Here is a 16,246-nt window from a genome sequence, read left to right as displayed (position 1 = left end):
GGCTCGGTGGCTCAACCTGTCTTCCCAGCACTTTAGGAGGCCAAGGGGAGTTTGACTGCCTGAGCCCACAGGTTCAAGACCAGCCCGGGCACCTTGGCAAGACCTCTTCTTTACAATTAAAAAAAAAAAAAAAAAAAAAGCTGGGTGTGGCAGTGGAAGGCTGAGGCTGAAGGACCGCTGGAGCCCAGCAGGTCCACGCTGGGGTGGCAGTCAGCGTGCCACTGCACTCCAGCCTGGGCGACGGAGTGAGACTTCTACTCAAAAGAAAAGATGCTTCAAGTCCTTGGCTCAAGCAAGATTGCCCAGAAAGAAAGTTCAGAGTGAGAAGAGAAGGCGAAAGACAAAACCCGGAGGGACACCAACACTTTAGGAACAGAAGAGGTGGGATAACTAACAAGAAACTGAGGTGAACCCATCAGAGAGAAACAAGGAGAGCCTGAAAGGACTGTAACGTGGCAGCAAGGGAAGAGGGGCTCAAAAAGGCTGTGGTCAGATGCCACAGGCAGGTCAAGGGACGGGAGCAGCTGTAAGAGACTCCGAGGAAACAGGTATGTGGGGAAGCAATGAAAGGCAAAGTGGTTTGCCTCTGTGGTTTCTGTCAGCCACGGTCTGGTTCTCTGAGTGGCAGGATCACAGAAGAATTTCCAGGCCGCCTCCCATTTACTCACCAGAAATCCCTGAGGCAACCTGTGCTGTTGCTATGATGAAATTAGCTACAAGAATCTTCTTGAACTCCAAACTAGGTCACTGCGCTCACTCTATTCAGCTGCATCCTCTCACCAGCCCTGAGAGAGGCAGACCAAGAAAGAAAGTATGGGGCCCTGGCACCTATCAGAAGCCCCTGAGACCAGCTGTGTATCAAATGAAGGTGAGAGTCTTTTAGATCTTGGAACTGTGACGCTGCATGTAGACAGTGTCAATGCAGCAGCCTCAGAAGGGACGGGGCAGCACGCCACAGTCAAAAATCCACTTACAGTAAAACATGAGCTAATTTAGGCAAAAGGCTGATTAGCCATTGTAGCAGTGTAGGCAGCTGGACCTTCTAGAAGCCATTGTTGCATGAGGGCACCACCCTCACGCATGGATTCATGCTGCCATTGCAGGAGGAGGCTCATTAAAGCAAGACTGGGCTAGTCAGAAGAGCAGGTTTGCTCGACTTCCTCTGTCTTTCGTCCTCACTCTTGTCTGCCCCTCTTCTGCCACACAGTGACCTTTACCAGGTGCCAGGGTCATGCTCTTGGACTTGCCAGCCCCATGAGCACAGAGAAATTAATTTTTTTCTTTAGACCCAGTCTGTAGCAGCTGAAAATGGACTGAACAGCAGTTAATAAGTCACTGTATTAAATTAGCTATCAAGAGAACTAGTCCACTGCTCACTGTGGCACTAGCTAGCTCTGTGAATTATCTTTGTAAAAACTCTACTGTAAAAATGTGAGATGCTGCAGTTGGTATCTCTGAATTACAAAGCAACGTTAGGCAGTTTAGGACGAATGTGAATATAATGAAGTGGTCTTCTTCTGTCTGTTCAGACAGTTGAAGACACTTGAAGGCAGCTTCCAATCTGGACTGGAGGCAAGATGTAGATAATTCACAATAGCAGCTGATAGGCCAGGCGTGGTGACTCAGCACTTTGGGAGGCTGAGGCAGGAGAATTGCTTGTGCCCAGGAGTTTGAGACCTGCCTAGGCAGCACAACAGTATCTCGTCTCTACAAAAAAAAAAAAACATTAGCTAGGCATAGTGGCCCACACCTGTAGTTACAGCCACTTGGGAAACTAAGGCGGAAGAATCTCCTGAGCCCAAGAGTCTGAGGCTGCAGTGAGCCATAAGTGTGCCACTGCACTCCGGCCTGTTTGACAGAGTGAGACACTGACTTTAAAAAAAAGTGGCTAATAACAGTTGATTCCACTTAACTTTAAATGGCATTATTTTAGGAAGGCAAATCTAGAGAATCAAAAATCATAGAATGAGTCCCTAAGTCACAAATAATTATTTTCTTAATTACTGTGAATAATTGAAATCTGAGTATACTGTATTGCTTGATAATTCATTTACTATATAATGTTAAAAATTGAGATCCTATGACTCATGTTACAATTTTCTTTTCCATCCGGCTCTGGAAGCCTTTTCATAACTTCCAAATAGCAAACTTAATTTTCAATTTGAGACTTAGATCTTTCTTTTTTTGTTTTTGAGTTGGAGTCTCACTCCATCGCCCAGACTGGAGTGCAGTGGCTGCTCCCACTGGAGTGCAGTGGCCGCTCCTGGCCACCGCAGCCTCGACCTGCTGGGCTCCAGTGATCCTTCTGCCTCAGCCTTCTAAGTAGCTGGAACTACAGGCGCGCACTACCACGCCTGGCTAATTTTTTGATCTATTGTAGAGATGAGGTCTTGCCAAGTTGCCCAGGTGGGTCTCGAACCCGCGGGCTCAGACAATCCACTCACCTCAGCCTCCCAAAGGTGCAGGATTACAGGCTGAGCCACCAAGCCCAGCTTAGATTTTTCTTTAGCTGAATGAAATCAGAATGACTGAATAACTGCTTAACTTTTTTACTTCAACTGATTTAATTTGAATTTGTGCTGTGCTAGTTTCCTCAAACTGTAGTGTAGCATTTTCTTAGGTGAAGGTAAGTAGACTGTAGGGGAAATAACAACTTTGGTATTACCCCTCAGTCACAACTTCTTACCAGCCCTGTGCCTTTGGGCAAGTGTCATGACTCTTGAGAACCTGAGATCATCATCTGTTAAAATGAGGATAATAATACCAGCCCTGCAAGGTTATTGTGAAGGAGTACATGAAAATATACATAAAACTTTAATGTCTGGCCCACTGTAGACACTTAGTAAATACCAGTTATTTTCATGTTACTAACCTTTATTAGAATGTAGCCATCCCTCCAAAATTACTAAAAATGTATTCTAAATAAGTAGAAAAGATTACAGCTTTCATATGAACAGAAGTTCCCCCTCAGGCAAAGTTTGACATGTTTGGGTATAGATCCACGTCCTTCATATGAAATTCCAAAAAACAGCATTTTTTCTAAAGACCTAAAGTTTTTCATTACTTATGTGGCTGAAAAATATGACCTGAAATCATTTTTCAGTTAAATCCTGACCTGAACTAATGTGAGGTCTTTATTTCTTTGAACTAACATAAGATCTTTGTATCAATTTTCCTGTTTGGCTATGAAATTAATGAATTTTTGATTATGGAATGCTGCTCCCATCCCTGGGGGTGCTACATATATACAGTATATGCTCCAAAATCTAAACCACTCTGGAGTTTGAAACACAACTGGCCTCAAGGGTTTCTGATAAGATACTGTGGCCCCGTACTTGCTTTCTTGGTCTGCTATACTCAGGGTTTGTAAAAGGAATTAAAAATGGATGGAATGAGAGTGTCTCACATTTTTTTCAATTATTTAGACTCTAAGCAGAAGGCAGAGGAAGGTTGTGATGGATACTCTGTGATGACATGCTCTGGCCTTAAATCAAAAAGGAAAAGGTCTTCACTAAAAGCAGGTAAGGGGGAACTACACTTTTCCTGGGAATAGTGGCAGGTATCTGTTTGCCTCCACTTATCTCATCCAAGAATATACTTTTTTTTCTCACCCAGATTTTCCTTCTGGAAAAGAGTAAGGGTGATGAACTGTTTTTCAGCCGTTCAAAAAAGGGCATATAAAGAATCTTTAGTAGCATGAGAGCAGAAGATACAATACGACATATATAAATATGTTCACAATATGTTAAGTGATTTTTTTACTTCAAGGAAGCAAACTAAAATGTTAATAGTGGTTGCCTTTTGAGTGATGGGACTGGAGTGACTAGTTTTCTTTCTCCTGCTGTCCAGTGGGTGTGCTCTACTGGGGCATAAGTGTGTCAGGGGGTGTTGATTCCTTCAGACCATGGAGTGGCCAAAGCCCTGGAGTCAGTTACCACTCTCAGCAAGCAGCCTTCACGGGGAATCCTCAAAGGGGCATTTCTGCAGGGTGGCAATTGATGGTCCCTCCTGCCTCTATCCTGTCCTGCAGGTGGAAAGCACAAAGAACACCTGGTACCCACTCCCTTTCGGCAGTCATTTACTGTGAAGCACTTTTGTCTGTCAGAAGTCCAGGACAATTCTAGAGCACTTCACACCCCAAGTACCACGGGTATGACTGGTCCCGGGATGGCATGGGGGGAGAGGGAGGTAAGACGCAAGACCCTAGCAAGTGCTACTCCAAGTAGTAGCCCCTAGGCTGTGTCTTCAACGTGTATCAGAAACTTCTGTCCATCTGCAACCAGTGTGTCTATTTAACGGTGTCCAAACTAGGTACAGGGGCGCTGTTCTAACAGTGTGTGTGCATTCTATAACTAGTATGCCGCCATTATTTTTAAATGCTTTTTTGGATTAGAATCCCGTGTGTAGTACTCTCGGTGAAAATATATTATCTTTGGCTGGGGGAGCACATTATCCCCATGAATTTTAACATTTTGACCATAAAATAGAGGGAAGGAGCTATTGTATTTTTAAATATAATTCCAACACTTTATACATTTAAAATAGCAGTTAAAATGACTTTAAATTTTATCACCTACTTGTGCAAAACCCCAGGCTGATGGTGACTATTGAGAAGTGAAGAGATTGTCATTAAAAAATTTGACCAGGGAGACTGAGGTGAGTGGATTGACTGAGCCTGCGGGTTTGAGACCCGCCTGGGCGGCGAGACCTCATCTGTACAATAAATAAAAAAATCAGCCGGGCGTGGTAGCTCACGCCTGTAGTTCCGGCTACTCGGAAGGCTGAGGCGGAAGGATCACCAGAGCCTGGCAGGTCGAGGCTGCGGTGGCCGGGAGCGGCCACTGCACTCCAGTCTGGGCGACAGAGTGAGACTCCAACTCAAAAAAAAAAATTTGACCAGGAAATTGCATGTTACCATTTCAAGTATACTTCTGATATAAATGTTTAGGTTTCCCAAAACAATACTAAAGATTCTCTAAATCATTTACTTTAGAAGTTCATATACAAACTCAAGCTCAGTATTTAACATTCTTCTTAATGTTTTGTAAATTATTTTTTTCTTAGCAAAATTTTATAATGTAAAGAAAATACCTGTGTCATGATTTTTTTTCAGGCCCCATACAGGTAGTCCTTAAATCTGTTCCAATTTACCTCAGCAAGCTGTAAAAATATTATCATTTTGTGTATTGTGTATTGTGACTTTTTTTAAAAGTTGGGCCGAGTGTGGTGTCTTGTGCCTGTCGCCCCAGCTATTCGGGAGGCTGAGGCAGGAGGGTCGCCTGAGCTCAGGAGATCAAGGCCACAGTAAGCTGCAGGCTCACCACTGCACTCCAGCCCGGGTTGAGACTCCAACTCAAAAACAAAAAAGTTGGGAGCACTACATGAAGTGTCCCTGGAAGTCTCTGGATGATTCCATGCCTTATAAATGAACCCTCATTTATCTCTATCAAGACACAGTCTGTCAAGATCTGATCCCAGACCACAGGGAACTGGGAACCGGAGGCCTCCTCAGGGATGATTGCCACTTTCCATCCTCTTTCTCCCCACCAAATTCTCCCGTGAACTGACTGACATGGCCTCCTGGGACCTTCCTGAAGTAGACTAGCGCTTCTAATTCCATTCGGGTGTTACACCTCAGTGTTTGAGCTTAAGCAGAGCTTGTGCCAAAGGCTATCATCTATTCAACAGTGACAGCCCAAGTGCAGCTCAAATTTCAAAAAAAGAAAAAAAATCCTTTGAGGGAGCATTTTTTAAAAGGCTGTCAAAAGAATTGTTCCTGACAAGCTCTTTGAATTCTTAATGACAGGAAGTTCGCCTATTACAGAATCTTTTGCTTCTCTGAGCACATATAATGACCAATCCGTCACATTTGTTATGGAGGAAGGAAGTTACGAGATCTATGTGGAAGACCTGGGGAAAGATCAAGAGAAAGGTAGAGCATTTCCTTTTGTCTGTGATAATGCAGTGATCACTAGTAAACGAAAGTCTACCAAACCGTTAACTTAGTCCAGACAAGTAGCCCATGCTGTGTGCGGATGCCCATGCAGTAGCAGTGGATGCCTGAACATGGTTACCTTGAGGAGGCCTCAGAAGCTTAGTCACAGGTCGTCGCAGAACAGTGCTGATACTGAGAAGTGGTATCTGTTGTGAAAGGCGGGAGCGGGGACCACGGCATTTGCTGTCTCCAGATTGCCCACTAGATCTTTCCACCCAAGTACGACTTTTATTAAAATAATGTTCCGATGATGTTATTAAAACATATGAAAGGTTGCCGGGCTCAGTGGCTCAGCCTGTGATCCCACACTTTGGGAGGCCGAGTGGATTGCCTGAGCCCATGGATTCAAGACCCGCCCAGGCAACTTGGCGAGACCTCATCTCTACAATAACTAAAAAAAAAAATTAGCCGGGCGTGGTAGCGCGCACCTGTAGTTCCAGCTACTTGGAAGGCCGAGGCGGAAGGATCGCCGGAGCCCAGCAGGTCGAGGCTGCGGTGGCCGGGAGGGGCCACTGCACTCCGGTCTGGGCAACGGAGTGAGACTCCCAACTCAAAAAATATATATATATTAAATGTTAACATTAAATGCCAACAATTGTTTTGGAGAATTCATCAAAGCATAGTCACATGTTTTTGAGACTCTTCTCAAAACTGTAAAAGTTTGCAGATATTTTCTAATGTTATATATATGCTGGAACTGAAATCTTTTGATAAAATTGTATCACACCTGAAAGATTTCATGCATTCTCTTTCAGGCAAGGTGTTACTGCATTACTACGAGTCTTCATATTCCAGTGAATCAGGTAATTTGGAGGACTGGGTAGCTACAGTGCTTGAATTCTTAAGTTTGGGGTTAAGATAAATCCGAAATGCCCCATGGGAAAAGAAGACCATCTCAGAAGTTTCTCTCCAACCCACGCTCGTGGAAAAATCTTGGGATTCTTACCGGATTTACTCCTTCCCGTCCATTTTGCAGCTTAATAGTTAGGATAAAGTATTGGCTACACTGAACAGAGATCCAACATAACAGTGGTTTAAGCTAGATAACATTTCATGCCTTCCTTAGCCAGGGCTAGAATGGCAGTTCTGCTCCACAAGCTGTGCCAGGACCCAGTCCTGCTGCCTTGGGGTCGCCAGCATGCATGTGGGTCAGGATTGCCTGAGTCCGTGACAGTGTCCAGTAGGCAGGACAGAGGAAAGCCGATGTGTGCACTCTGTGTCCCTTGAAGGGCACAGCATAGTAGTTGCACCAATACCCTGCTCGTCGCGCACACACCAGAATCCGTCATGTTGCTGCACTTAGCCATAAGGAGGCAGGCTGGGAAATAATCTGTTACTATTCAGAAAGAGGGGTCGGCTAGTGGGATACACTGCTGGTGGCTTGGCTTGCAGACAGGAAGCTGACGCCCAGAGAAGTGCCCGTTCAAGTCACAGTTCTCCAGTTAGAAAGCCTGTAAGAAACTAACCTCTCTCCAGTTCAGAAGCACCCTTCACTTACCCATGATTTTTGTTTGGATACAGATATTTCTAAGAGGCCTGTTGGTGAACGAAGTGACATCTTAGACCCTTTTCCTAGGTGTTAAATTCATTTAAGTAAGATGAATTAAAATTCTTAATTTTATCGTTGATGATTTCTTCATTGCAAGGTGATGCTGTTGACGGTAAGATGTTAATGGTGACCCTGAGTCCTGCAAAAGACTTCTGGCTGCACGCCAACAACAAGGAGCATTCTGTGGAGGTAAAAGAAACATGACTGTCGTGATGGACTCTCCTAACCTGTGCAGATTTGGGTGTTGGGCTATTTTGCAGAAGGCGTTCTGCTTGTGCTGCTCCACATAAAACGCAATCAGTTACTAGTAACGATTGCTTCTGGAGTAGGGAAGGGAGGAAAGCAACGTGTGTGCCCTTGCCACTGGAAGCTAGACTTCACCAGCAGCATGGCATCACCTGGGAGCTTGTTAGAAATGCAGGGTTTCAAGCTCCCCCAACACTGAATCAGAATCAGTATTTTCACACATCTCCAAGAGATTCATATGTTCACTAAAGTTTGCTGTGTAGAATGATCTCAAATCCTTTCTCTTTGGCTTTAGGAACTGCTGTGTTCTTCAAAGAAATATTTGTTTGTGTAATACAGTTTTCTTAAACAAATGCAAAAATAATTTTCCACTCTGAGCCTGCTAGAGGGAGGGTCATAAACATTTCCCTGTGCCAAGATTTATGAATAGCCTGACAACCTACATTCAGATCATAGACTTCACAGCATATTCTTCTTAGTTTGTTACATTGGTCATGATGAATAATTGTACATATTGTGAGAAACAAACAAGCCAAAGGTAGAGGCAAGGAAGACAACAGGAGAGTATAACATAGAAGGTAAATTGTAAAGTACAGAAAATTATAAAGCTAGCACAGCCATGGGAGGTATTAGTATCAGGAACAGTGGACAGAAACCAGCATTTTCCTTAACAGAACAGCCCTAATTGTATCTAACAGCGTGTTTGGGATATACGACTACGTAATAATAAGAGCTGACTTAGACTGAGCTCTATTACATACCAAGCATTGTGCTAAATGTTTTGCAAATACTATCTCATTTAACACAGCAGCTTTACAGTGGAGTTTTTGTATTGGTCAGCAATTGCTGAGTAAAAAACTGTCCCCAAAACTTAGTGACTCAAAGTGACAATCATTTATATTATGCATATGTCTGTAGGTGCTTTGGGGATTGACTAATCTAGAAAGCAGCTACACTAGAAAACTGAGACTTGAGAGATAAAGCAACAGGCCCAAGGTCTCAGAGATAGTCCATGTCAAAAGCCATCACCTCTCTAAGTATACTATATTGCCTGTCAGTGAATCAAATTACATCTGTCCCTGCCCCTCTGGCCCTCTACTCACTTCTTCCTCCCTCCCCTCCCCTCCTCACTAAGCAGGCTTGCTAGAAATACCAAGTCATAAATATTTCCCTTTAGTTTCTAACATAAGGAGGTAAGGTTGACTCTGAATTTCCCATTCTCATGTGGATTACTTTCTCTCTTTTTTCCTCAGCTCCATAAGTGCAAAAATCCGTTGCCAGACCAGGCCTTCTTTGTCCTTCATAAGAAGCCCTACAAGTGTGTTTCATTTGAATGTGTTTCATTTGAATGTAAGAGTGCTCCTGGAACGTTTTTAGGCGTGAAGGATAATCAGCTTGTTCTAATCAATGAACGCTGTTCTGAGAATTTCAGTAGTGAGAACATCCTGTTTAAGCTCTGTAAAACAATGTGATGGAAAGCTGTGGGTCTTGGGTTGGGTGGCCCAAATGCTACTGGTGGAAAAGGGATGGGAGATAAAGAGGTGACAATTAAGGGGAATGGAGACCACTGAGCATGCTGTGGAATGTTTTCTTCATTATGTATGGAAATATTTTTTTTCTAACCTTTCAGTTACATTGTGTTTCTTTCTGGATAATTGCATGTCCAGTACAAGTAGCCGGATTATTATTTAGGGTATTGATAAAGAAACTGCTAATATTCTAAAGACATGCAGCCTGGCATCTACTTTTATTTACTTTCAGTCTACAAAGAACTTCACATTTAGAGCCGAGACCTCCAAGGAGACGCCAAAGCCTCAGCTCAAGTCACTCTTCAGACAGGGATCCTTGTGAAAGGGCCACTTTGGGAAATGATGTTTCCTGGTTCCAAACAATAAGCCCAAACACTGGTTCTGCTAGTGCAAAGACGACCAGATGCTACATAGGATGACCATTTCTCAGCTGAAATAAAACACAAAAGTTTGTAGATGCCATAGACAGCACTCGAGATTAGCTCTTTCTTGCCGTCAGGGGTATGAAACTTCAGCGCCTAGGCAGGTAATATACATGTGTGAGAAAGCAAGTATAGTCAACAAATTAAGAAAAACAAGTTCAGTGTTTGCAAAGTGAATGACCTCACTTCTATTTCATTTTTGGAAGTCAGATTTTTGCATACCAAGTTTACTTTAAGCAAGGCATGATTACTTAGTGAAATAAACGTTAGAGCAGGCATAAAATCTGATTCACTTGGAATGTCTAACAAACTAAAACGTGTTTTCATTTTTTCAAAAGTACTGAGCCCCAACACAGTTTAGAGCATGTGAGTACGACAGGATTGAAGTGCTATGGTGAGGCTAGATGTCCTCTGACCCACCAGAGCCTAGATGGGGCACAAAAACGATATTGAAATTTCAGTAACTGACTGTCCCTCGTGTTTGTGGCATGCCATCCCTCCCAACCCAGACTTCCAGGACCCATGTCTATGCTCATTGTCACCTGGGACAGTTTTCTCCTAATCCCTGCTTTCCATGTGCACAAGTCTTTTTGTCATCCAGCTTCCTTATGACCTTGCTTATTGCAGAATGTTTATTTTGCTTCTTTCTCTTCATTTCTTTTGACCAGTCACACCCTTGGGATGTCTTTTGCACCCCTGTGCTTCATTTCCACATCACCTGAATTCTGGATGCCAGCACCTTTATTCTGCTCTGTCTACCCAGTGTTGTAGAATTTTTAGATAAATCTACTAATGCAGTATTTTTGTTGAACATCTTTGTGGTTTGCAATCACCAAGGTAGTAAAATTTATACTTAATTATATAACATTTTTAACTACTAAAGAAATCGCTTTTGCTTATTTTAAAGTCTTAGCAATGTCTACTACAGTTTTTCTTAGACTTAATACCGATAAATGATAAACGTAATAACAAAATACTTACAAAATAAGCCCTTTCTGAAAGTGTGGACTTTTTCATTTCTAATTTGTTGAGACTTATTGAATATAATTCCGGTAGCACATAAGATAAAAGAGGCTGAGAATTACTGCACGAGGGTATCACAATTACAAAAGAATATATCTTTGTTTAATTATTTTGTCAATAATTTTACCAAAGAGACAAAAATAAAAGCAGAATCTATGTCACCCCCTGTGAAAACACTAAATATTGACCACATACATTTGTATGATATACTTAAAGTAATTGTTAAATAACCAAATATATCTACTACATTGTACCTATTCTTAAATAAACTGTATTTTTCAAAAGTATGTGAGACCATAACAATTTTATCATAAAATGACTCAATATTCTGAAATTCCAAAGTGAAAGCAAGCATACGCAATCCAGCAGTGTCTCTGGAGCAGGTCATTTGTCTGATATTTTTGGTGATTCAAGACCAAGTAAGATTTTTCAAGAGAAGGGATGTGTCTTTTCACCTTTGTATTCTCAGTGCCCATCCTGATGGCCAGCATAGAGGAGGTGTTTGGTAACTTTCACCCACAATCAAGCACGTACCGGCACCAGAACTTCAATCTGAGACTTCCGAGTCCCTGTTTAGATATCTTTCAACTTGGCTAACTTATTTTTCATGCTGGATTTTCTTTTAAAAAATGCTTCCTTCCCACCATCATTACAGTCAGTATAATCTGACTAATACAAAGAAATGCGGAGTGACATTTTTTGTCACTTATATACATGTGTTTTGATAATCCAAACACCCATCACTGAAGGGAGTTTGTTCATTTCATTGTGTCAGAAATTAAAATTGTATCAAAATTTGTTTTTCTCTCATTTTATTGATATTCTTTAGATTTTTATGTATTTATTGGACACCCTGAAATACTGCCAAGAAGATTTTACTTAAAAAAATAAAATGACCTAGAATTGAGAAAAATAAGCAAGAGTTGAGGTTGGGGGAATTTGAAAGAAAATTGCCAATCAGAAAACAGCTTGATTCAAGTGGAAAACAATTGGTTCATAAACTCCACTTCTGAAGAACAAAACAAGCCAGAAGATCACAGTTTCAGTCTCTGTCCCTCCGGCCGAGAAGTTTCCTGATGGACAGAAGAGCCTTTAGCTGACTGCTGGTCAGCTCAAGGCTTGTCCCAAAGCTCCTTACCCCTTCATACCATCTACCTACACAACTCGGAAATCTCTTCTAGCAGTTATGCATTACATAAATACCATTCATACTGGACTTTCCCAGGTACCACGAAAGCACAAACGAAACCTGAGCTATGTTCCTTGCACATACAGACACTAAAATATGTGCAATATGTCTGAAAACTCCAACTCTGCAGAACACAGCTGGACAAAGATGAGAGAGATCCACATGGGCTTGTCATCAGGGGAAACGCAGAATGAATTCTCTTGCCCCACACCCTAAGATTCACGCTCACCTACTCTCATGTCCATCCTCAAGGTCATGGCAAGCAGGTTCTTTCTGCAGGTCTCGGGCAACAGGAGTACATTCCATTGTGTCCACTCCCTTAGTATCAATCAGGACTGGGGATGGGGACATAGGAATCTAAGGAACTGAGAGATGAAAGCAAAGGCCAGTTGATAGCTCTAGAATCAATCCGCTACTTCCTGTGGGGGTGCTAAGATGACAGTGCCCTTGTCTAAGTCCGGTTGCAGTGCCTAGCACAGAGAACACTCCCTTGAAGAGAAAGCGTGAATCACCACCGTCCAGTACACTCAGAACAGAGGCCTGGTCTGCTGCTTCCAGGCTGCGCGACTTCAGCAAGGTATATCATCTCTCACTCTCTGTTTCTTCCTGTTAAGTTGGAAGTACCGACTCTTACAGTTGTCCACCTACTGTTCTACCCCTACTTCTTCTCCAGTAGACTCATTTTGTCACAGACAACAGCACACCCAACTAAAAATACACTATTTTCCAGAGTCCCATGCAGCTGGACGTGGTAACCATTGGACATACTTCTGGACGATAACACATAAGCCGGATAATGGTTTTTTTAAAAAACTTCTAAGGGGACACATTTGACTAGCACTCCCCTCTTCAGTCTTTCACTCGTTCCTGCCTGGGCCACAGACAGGAAGCTGGATGGACAGCCAACTTCTGGCCATAAAGTGACCAGCGTGGGGACAAGGGCCTACATGTTAAAGACGGCAGGAAGGAAAGATGAGTCAGTCCTGGCGCGGTGGACGGTATGGGTGCTCTGCTGCAATATCCCTGGATTTCTTTACACTGGATTATCTGATACCACCTCTTGTGTGCACGCACCCGTGTCACCACAACCTTCTGTGTTCTTTCAACACCCAGCACTTGCAGCTTTTCTTACAAGCCTTTATAGGGCTGATGCTGCCTTGTCCCCTTGCACACGGGGATGAAAGTGTGCGTTTGCATTCTTCCCACCAGCCTAGTCTCACAAGGCTTTCGGAAGCCCAGCTCCCTTGTCGGGAGCTTAAATTTTAAAAATCTGTCTTAAATTTCGCTCTGAAACCCTCAGGAGTTCATGCCAAATTTACCCACTGCTGGACTTTAGCCTGAGATCACATTCTTGACTCCCTGGAACTTGACTTACATCCGGTCCCTCCCTGCCCAGCCCTACCCCAGCCCAACTCCCTTATCAGTCTTTCTTGGAAACACGCCCTTAGTAAACCAAACCTTAGCTCAGGGACTGCTCCTGGGAAACTAATGGAAGACACCACGTCGCGTGTGACGGTGCAGAGGCTCCAGGCTAGTCTTGTGGTATGGAAGTGCCACACACTTACGGAAGCAGCTGCAGGCTTCGTGTCGGGAGAGCAAGATAAACCCGTGTCTGCTCAAGCTAGTGTTGAGTTTTCTATTCAGTGTGGCTTACAGCAAATTTTACCCATAGAAGAGACGATGGTGACACTTGCTTCTTAGGACACTGATAAGAATTGCCTTGCACATAGCAAGAACTCAGGGTTAGCTTAGAAGAAAAGCAGACAAACCTGAATCATAGAACAATTTTTCCCAGATACAATTAGAACATTAAAAATACAGTCAGAACCCACGCTCGGTGGCTCAGCCTGTAATTCCCCACCTTTGGGAGGCTGAGGCGAGTGGATTGCCTGAACCCGTGGGTTCGAAACCCATCTGGGCAGGCGAGACCTCATCTCTACAATAAAATCAAAAAATCAGCCGGGCGTGGTAGCGCGCGCCTGTAATTCCGGCTACTCGGAAGGCTGAGGCCCAGCCCGTCGAGGCTGCAGTGGCCGGGAGCGCCACTGCACTCCAGTCTGGGTGACAAAGTGAAACTCCAACTCAAAAAAAAAAAAGAACTGTGGCTTTAGCCTGTAATCCCGCGCTTTGGGAGGCTGAGGTGAGTGGATTGCCTGAGCCTGCGGGTTCAAGATCTGCCTGGGCAAATTGGCGAGACCTCATCTCTACAATAAATCAAAAAATCAGCCAGGCATGGCAGCACATGCCTGTAGTTCCAGCTACTCGGAAGGCTGAGGCGGAAGGATCGCCAGAGCCCAGCAGGTCGAGGCTGCGGTGGCCGGGAACAGCCACTGCACTCCAGTCTGAGTGACAGAGTGAGACTCCAACTCAAAAAAAAAAAAAAAGAGGACTCGCCCTCTGAAAGATGTAGTGGGGATAAGTGAAGTCTGGCCTGTATGGAAGTAATTTACTAAACTCGTTGGTATTTACTTATGCTTCTTAACCTACAAATAAGTTGGTCCCTTCAGGCTGCTACAACAAAATGCTGTAAGTCAGGTCATTTATAAAAAACAGAAGCTTGTTTCTCACAGTTCCAGAGGCTGGGAGTCTAAGATTAAGACACTGGCAGATCCGTGTTTGGTAAGGGCCTACTTCCTAGACAACCATCTTCCAGTTGAAACCTAACATGGCCAAGGGGGCTACCCAGCTCTCAGGGGTCTCTTCTATAGGGGCACAAATCCCAATCACGAGTGCTCCACCCACATGGGCTAATCACCTCCCAAAGGTCTTGCCTCCTTATGCCATCACCTTAGGGGTTAGGATTTCGACATGCGGTGGGGGAAACAACCATTCCGATCATAGCAATATGTATCAAGTATTACATTATCAATATAAAAACTCTAGGAGTAAAGTAAAAGACTCACATTCCTTCAAAAGAGCATTGGATAAAAGTCCAGGTGTTCTAAGATATAGGAATGTGATGACTAAAAACTTGTGTGGTAATTTAATAATATTTTATGGGTCTGAAAAAAGAAGAGAAATCAATGACTGTATCTTGGAGAAAATCAGTAAAATGGATAACTGTCCAGAAATTTCAAAAAACAAAAATTATCCAGTATGATCAGGGGGTGGGGGAAGAGAGGTTATCGTTATCAGTCATAAGAGAGTTGATATCAGTAGATTCTAAGGATATTAAAGTAATAAAAAGGAAATATGGGCAGCACTGTATCAAACTTGACAACTTTAATAATAACAGACAAATTCCTTGAAAGACACAGACAAGAGAAACAGACAACATGAATGGCCCTGTGCTCACTCACAAGCGGGCCCTGAACATGTAACATAATACTGTAAGAAAGAGATTGGCAGCAGTCAGAAACTGCTAGGGGAGGGAGAAGAGGGCACATGACATCAATAAGGACCCGATCTCAAACCAGGCCTATTGCAAAGTGGGGCCTAACGGGAGGCCCCGACTTTACCTGTACGATGACCACTTGCAGACCCAATCCTGAATTGTACCCCACATCTTTAAAAGAAAAAAGAAAAAAAAAAAGAAAATTAAACTTATGGCTTAAAGTCCCATTAAGGAAACCTCAGTCTTCACTAGTGAATTCTTCCAAACATTTAAGGAAGACATAATATCAATTCAACACAAACTCACTCAGAAAAATTAAAGAGAAGGACATTTTTTTTCCCCTTGAGTTGGAGTCTCATCTGTCGCCCTGGCTGGGGTGCAGTGGCATGCTCATGGTCACCCTAGCCTTGACCTGCTAGGCTCAGGTGATCCTTCCGCCTCAGACTTCCACGTAGCTGGAACTACAGGCACACACAACCACAGTCAGCTAATTTTTTTATTTATTGTAGAGACAGCATCTTGCCAAGTTTCCCAGGCTGGTCTCGAACCAATGGACTCAGGCAACCTCTCACCTCAGCCTCCCAAAGTGCTGGGATTATAGGCGTGAGCCACAGCACCCAGCAAAGAGGAGGAAATTTGATTGAATTTTCCTGTGAGGCAAGAATCACTGATATCAAAAACAAAGATATTACAAGAAAAGAAAACCACAGACTAATGTTTTTTTGAACATAGAAACAAGAATTCTAATTTAAAAATTTAGCAAATCAAATCCAACAATACAGAAAAATGATGCATTATATATACAAATATATATATATATATATATTTAAGGAATTCTAAATCATCATGGCCAAGTAAGACTTATCCCAGGAATTGGCTTAACATTTAAAAATCAATGTAATTAGCTGGGCTTGGTGGCTCAGCCTGTAATCCCGTGCTTTGGGAGGCTGAGGTGAGTG

At 43.2% G+C, this 16,246-nt stretch overlaps 1 protein-coding gene across 1 annotated transcript; it reads left to right on the top strand.

Moving 5' to 3' along the window:
- The first annotated feature begins 493 nt into the window (after positions 1-493).
- Positions 494-11,563, top strand: LOC103260402 (interleukin-33-like). The gene is made up of 6 exons (XM_008058054.2): positions 494-548; positions 3,426-3,521; positions 5,807-5,932; positions 6,751-6,798; positions 7,642-7,733; positions 9,044-11,563. Exons 1-6 carry the CDS (start codon positions 494-496, stop codon positions 9,260-9,262), a joined length of 636 nt encoding a protein of 211 aa, XP_008056245.2. The 3' UTR covers positions 9,263-11,563.
- Positions 11,564-16,246: the final 4,683 nt, after the last annotated feature.

Source organism: Carlito syrichta, unplaced genomic scaffold (assembly GCF_000164805.1).
Source record: "Carlito syrichta isolate Samal-C Ts95f unplaced genomic scaffold, Tarsius_syrichta-2.0.1 Scaffold303193, whole genome shotgun sequence".
NCBI lineage: Eukaryota > Metazoa > Chordata > Mammalia > Primates > Tarsiidae > Carlito > Carlito syrichta.
Note: the sequence above shows the minus strand (reverse complement) of the source record. Positions and strands in the feature narration are given on the sequence as shown.

Coding starts and splice junctions, on each gene's coding strand:
- LOC103260402 (XM_008058054.2), top strand. CDS start 494: ATGCCACAGGCAGGTCAAGGGACGGGAGCAGCTGTAAGAGACTCCGAG. Junction 5,933..6,750: donor GGGGAAAGATCAAGAGAAAG/GTAGAGCATTTC, acceptor ATTCTCTTTCAG/GCAAGGTGTTACTGCATTAC. Junction 7,734..9,043: donor ACAAGGAGCATTCTGTGGAG/GTAAAAGAAACA, acceptor TTTTTTCCTCAG/CTCCATAAGTGCAAAAATCC.